This window comes from Sarcophilus harrisii, chromosome 2 (genome assembly GCF_902635505.1).
Source record: "Sarcophilus harrisii chromosome 2, mSarHar1.11, whole genome shotgun sequence".
NCBI classification, from domain to species: Eukaryota; Metazoa; Chordata; class Mammalia; order Dasyuromorphia; family Dasyuridae; genus Sarcophilus; species Sarcophilus harrisii.
Genome location: NC_045427.1, coordinates 170,494,904 through 170,507,934, shown reverse-complemented (window position 1 = coordinate 170,507,934; position 13,031 = coordinate 170,494,904). Strand labels below are relative to the sequence as shown.

The 13,031-nt window shown below is 36.6% G+C and overlaps 1 protein-coding gene across 6 annotated transcripts in view; it reads left to right on the top strand.

Moving 5' to 3' along the window:
• Window positions 1–13,031, top strand: part of MCPH1 (microcephalin 1) — a 336,480-nt gene that overhangs the window by 37,237 nt on the left and 286,212 nt on the right. For all 6 annotated transcript variants that reach the window (XR_004231848.1, XM_031951145.1, XM_031951144.1 and 3 more), the window contains one exon: window positions 10,518–10,598. Coding sequence is in view for 5 of the 6 variants with exons in the window: in XM_031951145.1 (XP_031807005.1) it covers window positions 10,518–10,598 (81 nt within the window). In the remaining variant the exon portion in view is untranslated. The remainder of the gene's footprint in view (window positions 1–10,517; window positions 10,599–13,031) is intronic.

The window sequence follows — 13,031 nt, the reverse complement described above, 5'->3', positions numbered from 1 at the left end:
CCGATTTTTCTGCAGCTTTTGACACTGTTGAACACCTTCAGCTCCTTTCTAATCTTTGAATTTTCATGACAGTACTCTCTCTCATTTTCCCTCTTGTCCTGACTTCACTGGATCTTGGTTACTCAGAACATTCTTTGAAGAAAGAAAAAAATAAGAAAACGTACAACACAGAACTGATGTTTTTGTAAATATTTTATTGATTTTTATGTTCTTTCATAAAAAGCATATTAAAATATACATTTTTAAAGATATGTATATTTAAAGACTGATTGAAAAAATCTTTATTACTAATAAAACTCTGGCAGTTCTGATTAGTATTGCTGAGTAGGTGGTAGATTATCTGTGTATGGTGTTTTCCAAATGAATCTCCCACAGTCCTGTGGATCTTTTATCCATTTACTGTGAGCTACTTGAGGGTTTTTTTTTTTTGTTTTGTTTTGTTTTTGGCCCATCTGTTATCTAGGAGCCCAAGGCCAGATTTATACTTGTCTTGCTCATGGATAGACTGGAAAATAATACCTGATGCCACTTACTCTTTCCCTCCATGAGTTAATACAATCAAAGAATCTATTCAGGTATCCCTCTTCCGAGTACTCACTATAAACAGATGCAATTATAAGTTAAGATATTACATGGCAATATGATTTCATAATGCATGCTCCTTAAGCTTAGCATGGAATCTTCTTATGAAAAGTAACTATGAAGTATTGACTTTCCTCACACATTAAAAGCTGTTATTAATATTAACTACAATAAGTCAAGCCAGATAAAGGCAGTTATTACATGTTTCCTACCTCAACCATGCAATTGTATTAAGACTCTTATTTGTGCTGCTGTAGCATTACAATTTAGGCTAAAATCCTGAAGGGGGAAAACCAGTAAATATCTATGTTTGGGAGCTGTTCATCCTGTGGTTTCTCTGCAGTAATTGTAAATCAATGTACATTTATGAGGATGGTTGGTCACTAAGTTATTTATGAGATTAAATCTTCCTTAAGTAATAGTATGCTTTCACTAACAACAAATCTGTGATTTAAAAATATCAAGAGCTAATATGGAGCCAGGATTACAAAACCAGCACATTAATAAAGATGTGAGAACATTTTTTCTTAAAGAGGGGTTACTTTCATTTTTTAAAAAATTGTAATGAGTTGATATTTCATGAAAATGGTGCTTTTTTATAAGAAGAACATTATTGCTAATTAAGACAGAATATTGGAAGCTGGAAGTGAAAAGATCTGAGGATAAAGTCCCATTTTGAACTCTTAATTGAATGATTTTAGCAGACTCTTGAACTTGCTTCAGGTTCTGTGAAATTCTCAGGATTGTAAGTTTAAATAAAATAATTATTTTAAATGTTTTGTAAGCTTTAATGTACTAAAAATATACTGGTTAAATTATCAGTTATTAATTTATTAAGTGCCTACTATGTGCCAGCTGTGGTGCTAAACTGTGATATATAAAAATATGGCCCCTGTTCTCAGGGAGAAAATAAGAAATACATATAAAATATATGTAGGAAAAAAAGAATTAAAAGATAAAAGGCACTGGAATTAGGATTAGCTGGAAAAGCTTCCTATAGAAGATGAAATTATAGTTGGGATTTGAAGGAAACCAGGGAAACTTATAGGCAAGGATGAGAAGTTATGGAGGAAAACTGGAGAAAGTGCCAGGAGCCTAGATTGTGTGTGTGTGTGTGTGTGTGAGAGAGAGAGAGAGAGACAGACAGACAGACACACACCAAAAGGAGACTAATATTACTGGATTAAAGAGTTGAAGAGTATGAGTAAACATTAATAGAGGTTTGAATGTTAAAGATAGCATTTTTTATTTGATCCTGGAGTGACATGATTGGACCTGTGCTTTACGAAAACATTTTAGCAGCCAAATGAATGGCTGATGGACTGGAGTAGGAGAGATTTTAAGTGGGCAGACCCACTAGCAGGTTATTGTAATTGTGCAAGTATGAAATGATATGGGTCTGCACTAGGATCCTGGCTTTTCAAAGAAAATATATTTGAGAGGAGATAAAAAGATGAGAATGATAGGCCCTGACTATAGATTGGATATGGAGGCTAAAAGATAAGAGAGGAGTTGAACTTGAGAGACTGGGAAGATTGTGTTGCTTTTAACAATGAATAGGAAAGATAGAGTAGTGCTAAAGTATTTAGGAGAAAAGATATATAGTTTTGGACACATTGAGTTTGAATTGTCTATTGGATATCTACTTCAAATTTTCTGAAAGGCAATTGGAAATATGATATTGGAGGTCTGCAGAGAGTTAGGGTAGAATAGATAGATTTGAGAATTATCAGTGTAAAGTATGGGCTAGCTCCCTGGAGGGCCTCAGGGTCAGCCAGAGTCAGGATAAATCAAAGTTCTTGGTCTTTAGGGGAAGAAGTGAAGGAGGCAGGCAAGCTGCCACAAGGCTTGCCAAAGATGTATCCTGGATTCTGGCATCCAGAGTCTCCAGCCTCTCTCCCCCCTGCCCTCCAATCCTTGCCTATGATTATCTCACTACCATTCAGCAAGTACTAATGGTAAGGAAAGCCATCATCCAAATATATGCTAAAAGAGCCATTATTTCCCATCAAATAGGTAATTAGCCTTAAGTGCTCTCTTGTCTGATTCAGAGTTTCAGCCCTCTATATCTCCTGCTTTCTTTTGTTTTAGAACACAAGTAGTCACACCATCCCTGACTTCTCAGGGAGGTGAGAACCCCAAAAAGGAGGTGATCACACCCTCCCTGACTTCTCAGGAATAGAGAAGAAAAACACCAAAGGGAAGTAGGGAGTCAAGCCAGATATTCTTAGCGGGTTTCTGGGCTGAAGGATCTTACTAGAAACGAGTATACACAAATCCATCAGCATGGGAGGTATTACACAAGCACATAGCAATAAAGCACAGGCTAGTAGTGATGACTCTCCCCACAGCTGGCACAGGTTCAATGTGGTGTAAAAAACATGAATTTTACATGCAAGTAGTGATATAACAAACAATATGAATCAACATGGTATGTAAGAGATTTCCAGAAGTTCTAGAAGGAGGGTATGTAAACAACAGTCACACAAACGCCTTCTAAATAGCCAAGAGATAGTCCAAAACCAATCTATTGTCCATTACTTCATGTGTTAGGGAATCAATCTAGTGATCCCTGCAAGTTGTTGAAGTCCTGTAACAGTTTTATGTGTTAGGGAATCCAATGATTCCTGCAGATTTTGAACTCCTACAACAATCTTTTCATGTCTCGGGGATTCCAATGATTCCTGAGGGTTTTGAAGTCCTGCATCAGTTTCATTAACAATTTTTGATGTCCATGAGTCAATCGCCATAACTGCCAGGTTCTTTCAGTGGTGGACACAGTCAACGATGGAACCACCCAATTTTTCTTGGGTCTTCTACTTCATGTCAAGGGTCTGCTCTGTCTCTCTGCTATGGACAATGCAAATACGGCTCGTTGGCACCCATCTGATTCCTTCTCCATCTGTAGCGATATAAGCAAACCCTCTCCCCAAAGCAGTTAGCCTATCTGGTCCCTTCCATTCACCACTTTATGGGTCTCTCCAAATCACCTGGTGATTATCTAAAGATGGTGGAGCTGCTCGCACTGGACACTGACCTTCCGGTGGGTTATAAAATCTGTCTGCCAGAGCCAGTGCATTTTTGTCAAAAATCAAGAAGTTAATAGCATAAATGGCTAGATTTAGAAGTTCTCTAGGGTTACCTGTGGCTCCCCCTTTCTTTTGTTTTTGAACCGTCTTAATGTCTCTGTTTCTCCTCTCTATTATTGCCTGTCCTTGAGAATTAAAAGGTATGCCAGTGGTGTGTAAAATCTTACACTGTGCACAAAAGTGTGCAAAATGTTTAGAAGTATATGCAGGTCCATTATCGGTTTTTATTCCTTGTGGCACACCCGTAATTGCAAATGCTTGTGTGAGGAATTCAGTGACTACTCAGGCTGTCTCTTTTGCTGCTGATATTGCAAAAGTAAATCCCAAAAAGGTGTCTACCACAACAGGGATAAAAGACAGACGACCAAAAGATTTATAATGGGTCACTTCCATTTGCCAAATTTCATTAGGTCTCAAAACACAAGGGTTCTTCCCTGGAGAGAGCGTAGGAGCGTGGAAAGGAAGGCAAGCTGTACAGGCTTTTACTATGCTCCTAGCTTCCTCTTTGTTATTCCAAATTGTAAACATAAAGCTCGAGCAGCCTGATGATATTTAAAATGAGATTCTTGGGCTTCCTGAAATAAAAGAGTATTGGCCAACATGTTTAGAAGGCTATTTGCCTTTGAATTACCATCAAATATAGGACATGGAAGTCCACTATGAGGGTGGACATGCAAGATACAAATCTTACCTGGATGCTTTCTCACTTGCTCTTGAAGTTCCTTAAAGAACTGATATATATTGGAAATTACAAATTTTATTTGGGCTGTGGCAATTCTTTGTACCACACCTACTAAATAGGCTGAATCAGATATTATATTATATCTCCTGGATAATAAGAGCTAGAATGATTGCATACAATTTATTCTGCTGAGTGGATTGAAAAGGAGTTTTGATTACTCTCTTTATAGTTAAGTCATGAGAGTATACAGCACAAATATTATGTTTGGATGCATCTGTAAAGATAGTTGGTCCTTTAAAAGGAATTTTAGAAACCTTTACTTCAAGAATCCATCACCAATTATGTTATATCTGTGTTACCTTTACTGGAGACTCGTGTGTAAAATTTGGAGCTGAAGCCAATATAATTTGCCACTCTGGGATGGTTTCACAACATACATTAATTTGTGCATTCGTATAAAAGGTGTATATCTTATCAGGTCTTATCCCAGATAATTGTACTACTCAATGGCCTTTAATAAAATTCTAGCCACAAGCACTGGGTAAGGAGTAAGGCTTTGTTCTGGTTGTGCCGGGAGGTTCACCCACTCTACCACACTGTCTCCTTGATGAAGGACTGCTGTGGGTACCTCTTATGTAGCAAAAACTGATATTTCCAAGGGTTTTTGAGTGATAAAGCTAGTTCAACTTCTCTCAAAGCCTCTTGTGAGCTTCTTTTGTAAGCCGGCGTGGTGAGTTTAAAGCACTGTCTCCCCTTAAAATGTCATATAATGGTTGTAAATGGTAGATAGTTAAGCCTAACACTGGACGCATCCATTGGATATCTCCTATCAATTTCTGAATGTCATTTAAGATGTTTAGCTTCTCTGTTCTTAAGGAAAGTTTTTGTACTGTAAGCACTTTAGAGTATACTTCACATCCTAAATATTGAAAAGGAGCATGTCTTTGAATTTTTTCTGGAGCTACATGCAATTGTAATTCCTTAGTGTTTCTATGGTCTTTTGTAGACATACTTCTAACATTTGCTCCTCAGGTGCCCATCCCAATATATCATCCATGTAATATAATGGAATAACTTTTAGAAATGCTTTTCTTACTGGCATAAGAGCAGCAGCAACATGCTTTGACAATAGTAGGGCCTTTTTTCATCCCCTGTGGCAAAACTGTCCATTCATATCTTTTAAAAAGCTCAGCTGAGTTAACGCTGGGCACTGAAAAGGCAAATCTTTTCACATCCTCCTAATTTAGAGATTTAGAATAGAAACAATCCTTAATGTCTATAACCCAAAGAGGCCATTCTCTAGGCAATTGAGTAGGAGATGAAGTCCAGGCTGAAGAGTTCCCATAGTTTTCATCTGTTCATTTACTTTTCTTAAATCAGTCAACATTCTCCATTTTCCAGATTTCTTTCTTACAACAAATGCAGGGGAATTCCAAGGACTTAGAGAAGCTTGTAAGTGTCCTTGGTCAAGTTGCTCCTGTACTATATCTAATAAGGCCTGAATTTTATTGCTAGCTAAGGGCCACTATTCTATCCACACTGATGTATCAATTTTCCATTGAATGGGAGCAGGTGAGAGTGTTGGCAGGCCTTCAACAGTAGCCCTGCCTAAAAAATGGAAGTACTCATTTGCAATCCTAATTGTTGTAAGATGTCTCTTTCCCACAGATTGATGGGAATTTTTTCAACTATAAAAGAAGTAAAAACTCCTGTTTCACCTTCAAAAGTCCATCTCAAAGGGGTAGCACTAACTTCAGCTGCTATTGATCCTCCTACGCCAGACATGTAGGTGTCTGCCTTAATCTTTGGCCAGTGACTGGGCCATTTGGCACCTCTAATAACTGTACCATTTGCACCTGTGTCTACCAGTCCTCCTAATGGTAGACCATTTATGTAGATTGTGAGCATAGGTCAGTCAGCTGTCACAGCTGCTGTCCAGAATATTCCTGGACTTCGCTACTTGGTGTCAGAATCTGGGCAACTATCACCAAATTGCTTATTAGGAGAATGTATCAGTAAACCTAATGCTGCTATTTCTCCTGGTTGATAAGTCACACATTGGCTACCTGTATTAGTGACTGGTATATTATCTGCATATTCCCCAGTTTCCCACATCAGTGTATGGATGGACACTGTTTTGTATGTGCTCTCAGGAGGTGAAATGGTCAAGCCTACTGCACCTGGAGGCAAGGGATCCATAGGCTGGAGAGGAACAAAACTCTCCAGGTGGTATCCCAGTACTCCCAGTTGCATACAACTCTATTCTGTAATCCCTTTCTCCCATCAGATTGCTTCTTAGCTGATTGGTCATGTCTGAGTACTGAACTTCTAAAGACACTCTGGGTGTAGCATTGGCTGCCATCATGCCCCAAGTATTTTTTGCTTTGGGCTCTGGCCTGGGGAACCCCCATCCCATTTCCCTGAATCAGTCTACATTCTGATGCCCAATGGAAGCGTCTGTTTCATTTTGGACATGGAGTTTTGGGTTTTGTTCTCCTATCCTGTTTTCTCACTGTCTTTATGCCAACATTGAGCTTTCAGTGCCCTACTTTACCACATTGAAAGCATTGGCGAGTCTCTCTGCAAGTCCCTTGCCAAAAGGGACTCTGTCATCCCATGTTTGGATCTTGGGAAGTCTGCATCATAGCCTGGCTATAAAAGGCATTTGTGCCCACTGTGGCATAGCGTCTTATGATCTCATCTAAAGGAGCATCCTTGTGTAGTCCTAGTATAATTCTTCTACAAACCTCATTAGCATTTTCTTTAACAAGTTGCCTTATCATAATTTCTGTTGCTGCATTTTCACCAGTAGTTCGTATGACAGCTGCCTGCAAACATCCCACAAAATCAGCAAAGGGTTCATTTGGCCCTTGTGCTGTTTTATTGAAGGCTTCTCCTCTGTCTTATTTACCTGGGAAGAAGCCCCATGCTTTGATAGCAGCAAAAGAAATTTGTTTATATGCTGCTATGGGATAATTAATCTGTGCTGCAGTGTCTGCATAAGAACCTATACCTGTTAGTTGGTCACAGGTGATTGCCTATTTCATTGGGCTTGTATCCTACAGTGTTTACTATATTAGTAAAGCCCACACGTTTTATCCAGGTTCTAAACATGTCCTTGCTATAGATTTCCAGTCACTAGGGGTTAAAATTTCATAAGCCAAATTCTGTAATAAATCTTAACATAGGATGATGTAGACTCGCAAAGAGTGCAAGCCTTTTTCAGGTCTTTAATGATTTCTAGATCACAAGAATTGTATCTTCTCCTTTCTTGATCTGAAGAGTTAAACTGTTGAATAACAGGATACATTTCTATTCTCAAATCAACTGTATTTTTCCCTTCCTCTGTGACTTTAAGTAGTGCCTTTTGCAATGGAATCATAGGGTGAGGTGATTGTTGGGGGAGAGGTGCTGGTGATGCCACTGCCCCTCCTACTTTTCCTCCTCCCTCTACGCAGGAAGGTGAAGTTGATGGGGGAAGAGTCAAGAGCCTGCTCAGGTGTAGGCGGAGTTGAAGCTGGGTTGTGAGTGAAAATCACCATATCCTTTAAGTTTACTTAACTCCCCATGCCTTTCCATGATATTTTCATTACCCTCTCCCTTCTATTCCTTTTTCTCCACAGGCTTCCTTGTTTGACTGTTCTCCTTAGAGCTTTTCCTTTTTCTAGAACTTGTGGCATTCTTTAAGGCAAATTGTATTGTGTTGTATATCCATAGAATGTTTCCTTAGAAATTGAATCAGGACCTTTATTATTGTAATATTCACATAATTGATCTCCTACTAATTTCCAATTATCTACCTCTATTTCTTTTTCCTTGAAGAACCAAGGGGACATGCATTCTAATGTTTCTAAGAATCCCACCAGTCTGTTCCACGTTACAAGCAAACCTTGCATCTTTATTAGTCTAAGTATCCTCTATGGGGGAGAGGAGAATCTTTTCCTAATATCTGCCCCATTTCAGCTAGAAAACAAGTTACTAGTTTAACCCTTGACAAAGTTCCCTGTTTGTCTATTTTAATAATCACTCTATTTCCTGGTCACAGAGACTTCTTCACTGAAATTAGGGTCTTTGGTCCACGTTGGGATGCCAGTTGTAAAGTATGGGCTAGCTCCCTGGAGGATCTCAGGGTCAGCCAGAGTCAGGATAAATCAAAGTTCTTGGTCTTTAGTGGGCGAAGTTTAAAGAGGCAGGCAAGCTGCCACAAGGCTTGCCAAAGATGTATCCTGGATTCTGGAGTCCGGAGTTTCCAGCCTCCCTCCTCCTTGTTCTGCCACCAAGTGACTCTTACTTCTCTTCCCCAGCCCTCCAATCCTTGTAGGTAAGGATTATCTTACTACCAAACATTCAGCAAGTGCCAATGGTGAGGAGAGCCATCATCTAAATATATACTAATAGAGCCATTGTCTCACATTGAATAGGTAGTCTTAAGTGCTCTCTTGTCTGATTCAGAGTTTCAGCCCTCTGCACATCAGAATAGAGGTGATAATGAAATCCATCAGAAGTAATGAAATCAAGTGAAGTAGTATAAAGGGAAAAGAGAAGAGAGCACAGGACAGAATTCTGTGAAACACCTACAAATGGGAGAGACCTGGATGAGGATCCAACCAAAAAGACTAAGGAGTAAACCAGCAGAGAACCAAAAGAGTAGTGGTATCTCAAAAACCTAGAGAAGTATCAAAGAGAAGGAGGAGATCAGCAGTATCAAAGCAGAAGGGTCATTAAGGATAAGGATTGAGAAAAGGATGTGACATTTAAGAAATCATTATTTCCTTTTTATGGGTATACTTCAGTGCAATAGATCTTTTTCCACCTAGCTCATAAAAATGAAATCATATTTCCCTTTTGAATTATATACAATCACATTTTAATCCTGATTATTTTCAGTTGAGACTACCTTATGTTTCCTATCTCCCTTTCATGTTTCTAGGTAGTTAATAATTTAGAGATGGTGTATAAGAAAAATGATATTTCTAGAAGCCAACAATGAATCCTTTTGAGCTATAGTTACACACATGGATTTGTGAGTTAGGGTTTTCTTTTAATATATGAAGTCTTTCCTATTTGTAATAGGTATATTCCTCAGATACCCTGAAAGAGGAGATCCTCTGGTCAGTATGGTATGTGTCATCAGTGAGAGAAAACCTTCACGTAGCAATCAAGGTTCAAGATATTAATAGAAATTCATGTCTGTGGATTTGTTTGCAACACTAACTACTAAAAGCATTGTTTTATGAAAAGAACTAGATTAGGAGAAGAGAACACCTTGATTCAAATTCCAGCCTTGCTACTTGGCTATCTATAACTTTGAGGTATTCTTAACCTCTCAGAGCTTTGGTCTCTTCATTTGATATTTGAGGGAGTTGAGTAAAATTGACCCCAAGATTTCTTCCAACACTCTCTTATCCTATGAACTTTTTTATAATCTCTCATTCTATGATAAATATGAGGTATTACAAATTAGGATATTTGAAATTAGAATCCTTAGTTTTCCTGTCTTGTATATTCTTATTTTTCTTATTACCTCTTATTGAGTAGAATCATCTTTGGAATTTTTGATATGCCCTTATTTTGCCTTCTCTCTTGTCTTTGAAGACACACATCATTGCATTTTAGTTAGTATACTAATATCCTGACTAATGTTCCCAATTCCTTCAGTATTTTAAAAAGAGAACTACTTTTAGTGCCAGCCCATGGATGTAATAAGCAAATCAAATTAGCATATTGTTTTGAATGGGTTTAATTTATTTGTTTGAGATTCTGCCTGCAGATGGGAAGGATAACTTTTTAAGGTCTCTTCCAACTCTTAAGATTTTATGATTTTACGCTTTATTGAAATATAAATAATTTTTTATGGTCACAGAAATATTTAGTGCTGAGTTGTCTGGAATAGATTTGGGTAAGATGTTAGCATTTTGTACTTGTTTGGTGGTAACTTTGCAATTTGAAATGCAAGGAATAAATTGATGTGGGTAACAGTATATATGACTTAAAGAAAAATATTCAATACATATATACAGTGAAATACCTACACAAGTGTTCATAGTTAATAGTAGTTAAGTGGTAGAACTTTGGCATTGAATATAAATTTAATAGATAAAATAAAAATGTTTCAGTAGAATTTATTTGTCATACTTTAAAAAATCTTTATCTTTTTTTTTTAGTTTCTCAAATGCTTGCTCTTAATTCAGACCCATCTTCATCTGGAACATGTTTGAATACATCACTTAACACTTCACATTCAGGTAAACAATTATTTTAAAATCTGTATTTCTTTTAATTTCTTATTGCTCTAAATTGTAAGTTCAGATCATCTTTGAATCAGTTGGTCATATAAGATAAAATTGTCAAAATATTGTTATTACTCTATTTAAATATTATAATGTAAGAATCCTAATGAAACTCAGTCATAAGAAAGCACTTGAGGTAAACCTTCCTTTTTCATTCTGGTTATGTTCCCTCCTGGCTCTCCTCCTCCCCCCTCCCCCACCCCCCCCTACCCCCACTCCCGGAGTTTGCTTTCTGGCACCATATTAGTTTTTTTCTTCTTGTGGTCTTATGTAAACAATTCTGTGTATAGTTTAAACAGTATGATCATAAGAGGCATAGAAGACCTAAGGACAAATTGTTTTGCATGTTGTTTAATGAATGTATAGAACTTGTATTGCAAAGAACCAACAAAACAAAGATCTTCAGTGAATCACTCTTATTAAAGTGTGTGGATTAATGACAAGACAGTAGAAACAAGATGACCAATTAGGATTTTTCCTTATTTTTTTTCTCTTCATAGAAGAGCCCTAGATTATAGGTTAAAGGTTTTTCATTAGTTGTAACAGAATTTTAAGCTATCTCAACAGAACACGATCTGTTTCTATGCATACAGTTGTGTCCATTAAGTCTAATTTACTCATTGCCTCTTGAAATGCTAAGATTATGTGACAAATTAAGATTTTTAAAAATTATTTGACATTAAAGTCAATTCAGAGAAAAACTGATTTGGAATTCTTACAAAGAAATTAAAAAATGTATTTTCTTTTAAGTTAGGAACAAAATAAATACATTCTATCAAACTAAGATAGTGCAGAACAAAGATCTAAACAAAATCTGTTCTTTCTGCCTGAACCCAATTTATCAAGCAAAATTAAATTTTAATATCTGGAATATAACTTAGACTGTGGTTTTATGAAAAATGAACAGTTGTTCAGCAAATCAAGTTAAAAACAGGGAATTTTGCCAATTATTTTAATAGAGAAAAATGATTTTGTATAGCTTATCTCCTCTAGGACATTTAATTGATTTGACAAGAGTTTGTGTTAAGACCCATCCTCCTTTCAATCTATGATCCTATGATCCTCTTCTTAAAGGGGAATATTAGTCATCTCAGTTACTGACAAACATAAGGGAGTACTTTGTGCCCAGTTTCAGAGAATATAATAAAAGTATCAATAGACCTTAATTAGCAAAAAATTTAAAAAGTGAATAGAAGCAAAACTAATTCAAAGATACTTAATCTGAAACTCAGTCTGAAAGTAATAGAAATACAAGACAATAGATATTGATGTGGCTTGAAATATTCAGGGAAGGCTTCCTGAATGCAATGGCAGAACTTGAACAAACATAAACTATTACTTTGAGCAATAGGTAGTTTGGTTAGGCAAAAATAAAAAAGTACAGTCCAATTAAGTAGAATAGCATAAGAAAAATCAAGGAGTTTGGGATAATAATACCTGGTGTTTATGTAGCTTCCTAAGGTTTATACTTTACTTATGCTATGACATTATCACAACTGTGTGAGGAAAATTGTATCAGTATTATTTTTCTATTCTAAGGGGAAGGAAGTCAACAGAAGTTGTGACTTTCCCATAATTACATAGTTAACACATAAGTCTTGGAAGTGGTATTTGAACCCAAGTACCACTGGACTCCACACCCAGAATATAGTGTCGGAAGGAGGATGGAGAGACCTTCGGCTGGAATAAAAGTAGTTAAGACATTATAAAAGGTCTTGAAAACCAGGCAGGAAAATTTAACTTATTTTGATATGGAATAAGGAATATTTATATGTTCTTGAGCAAGTGATGGCTAAAGACGTGTCTTAGAAATAGACTCACAGTGTATAATGCTGTATATAAAAATAACAATATGCTTTCAGGTCAGAGAAAGTTTTCCTTACACAAATATAGATAATGCTGTCAATAAAAAGTTATTAAAAAAACAAATATAGATAATGAATAGTACTCCCAGTTAACTGGTGCCCTTAAAGGAAGCGACTTGGCCAAAGTCTTATCTAGTGATACCTAGTAAATATTAACACTCATATATAATCATTATGTTTAGTTCTTAAGACTTTAGAAATTATTTGTTTTTACATGATTGTTATAATACAAAATTATTCTTCTAATTCTTCCTTATGCATGTCTTCATTCCATATCACTTCATGCAAATCTCACTAGTTTTGTCTGAAATGATCCCTTTCTTTGTTTTTTACACTACACTACTGTTCTATTATATTTATTTACCATAATTTAAGTATTTCCTATTGATGGCTACCCTCTTAGTTTTCAGTTCTTTGATGTGTCAGAAAGCTTGATATGTGCATGTATAGTTCCTTTTCCCCTTTATTATCCTTGGGACATAGATCTAATAATCATGGTGTAGCTGAGACAAAAGGCATATAA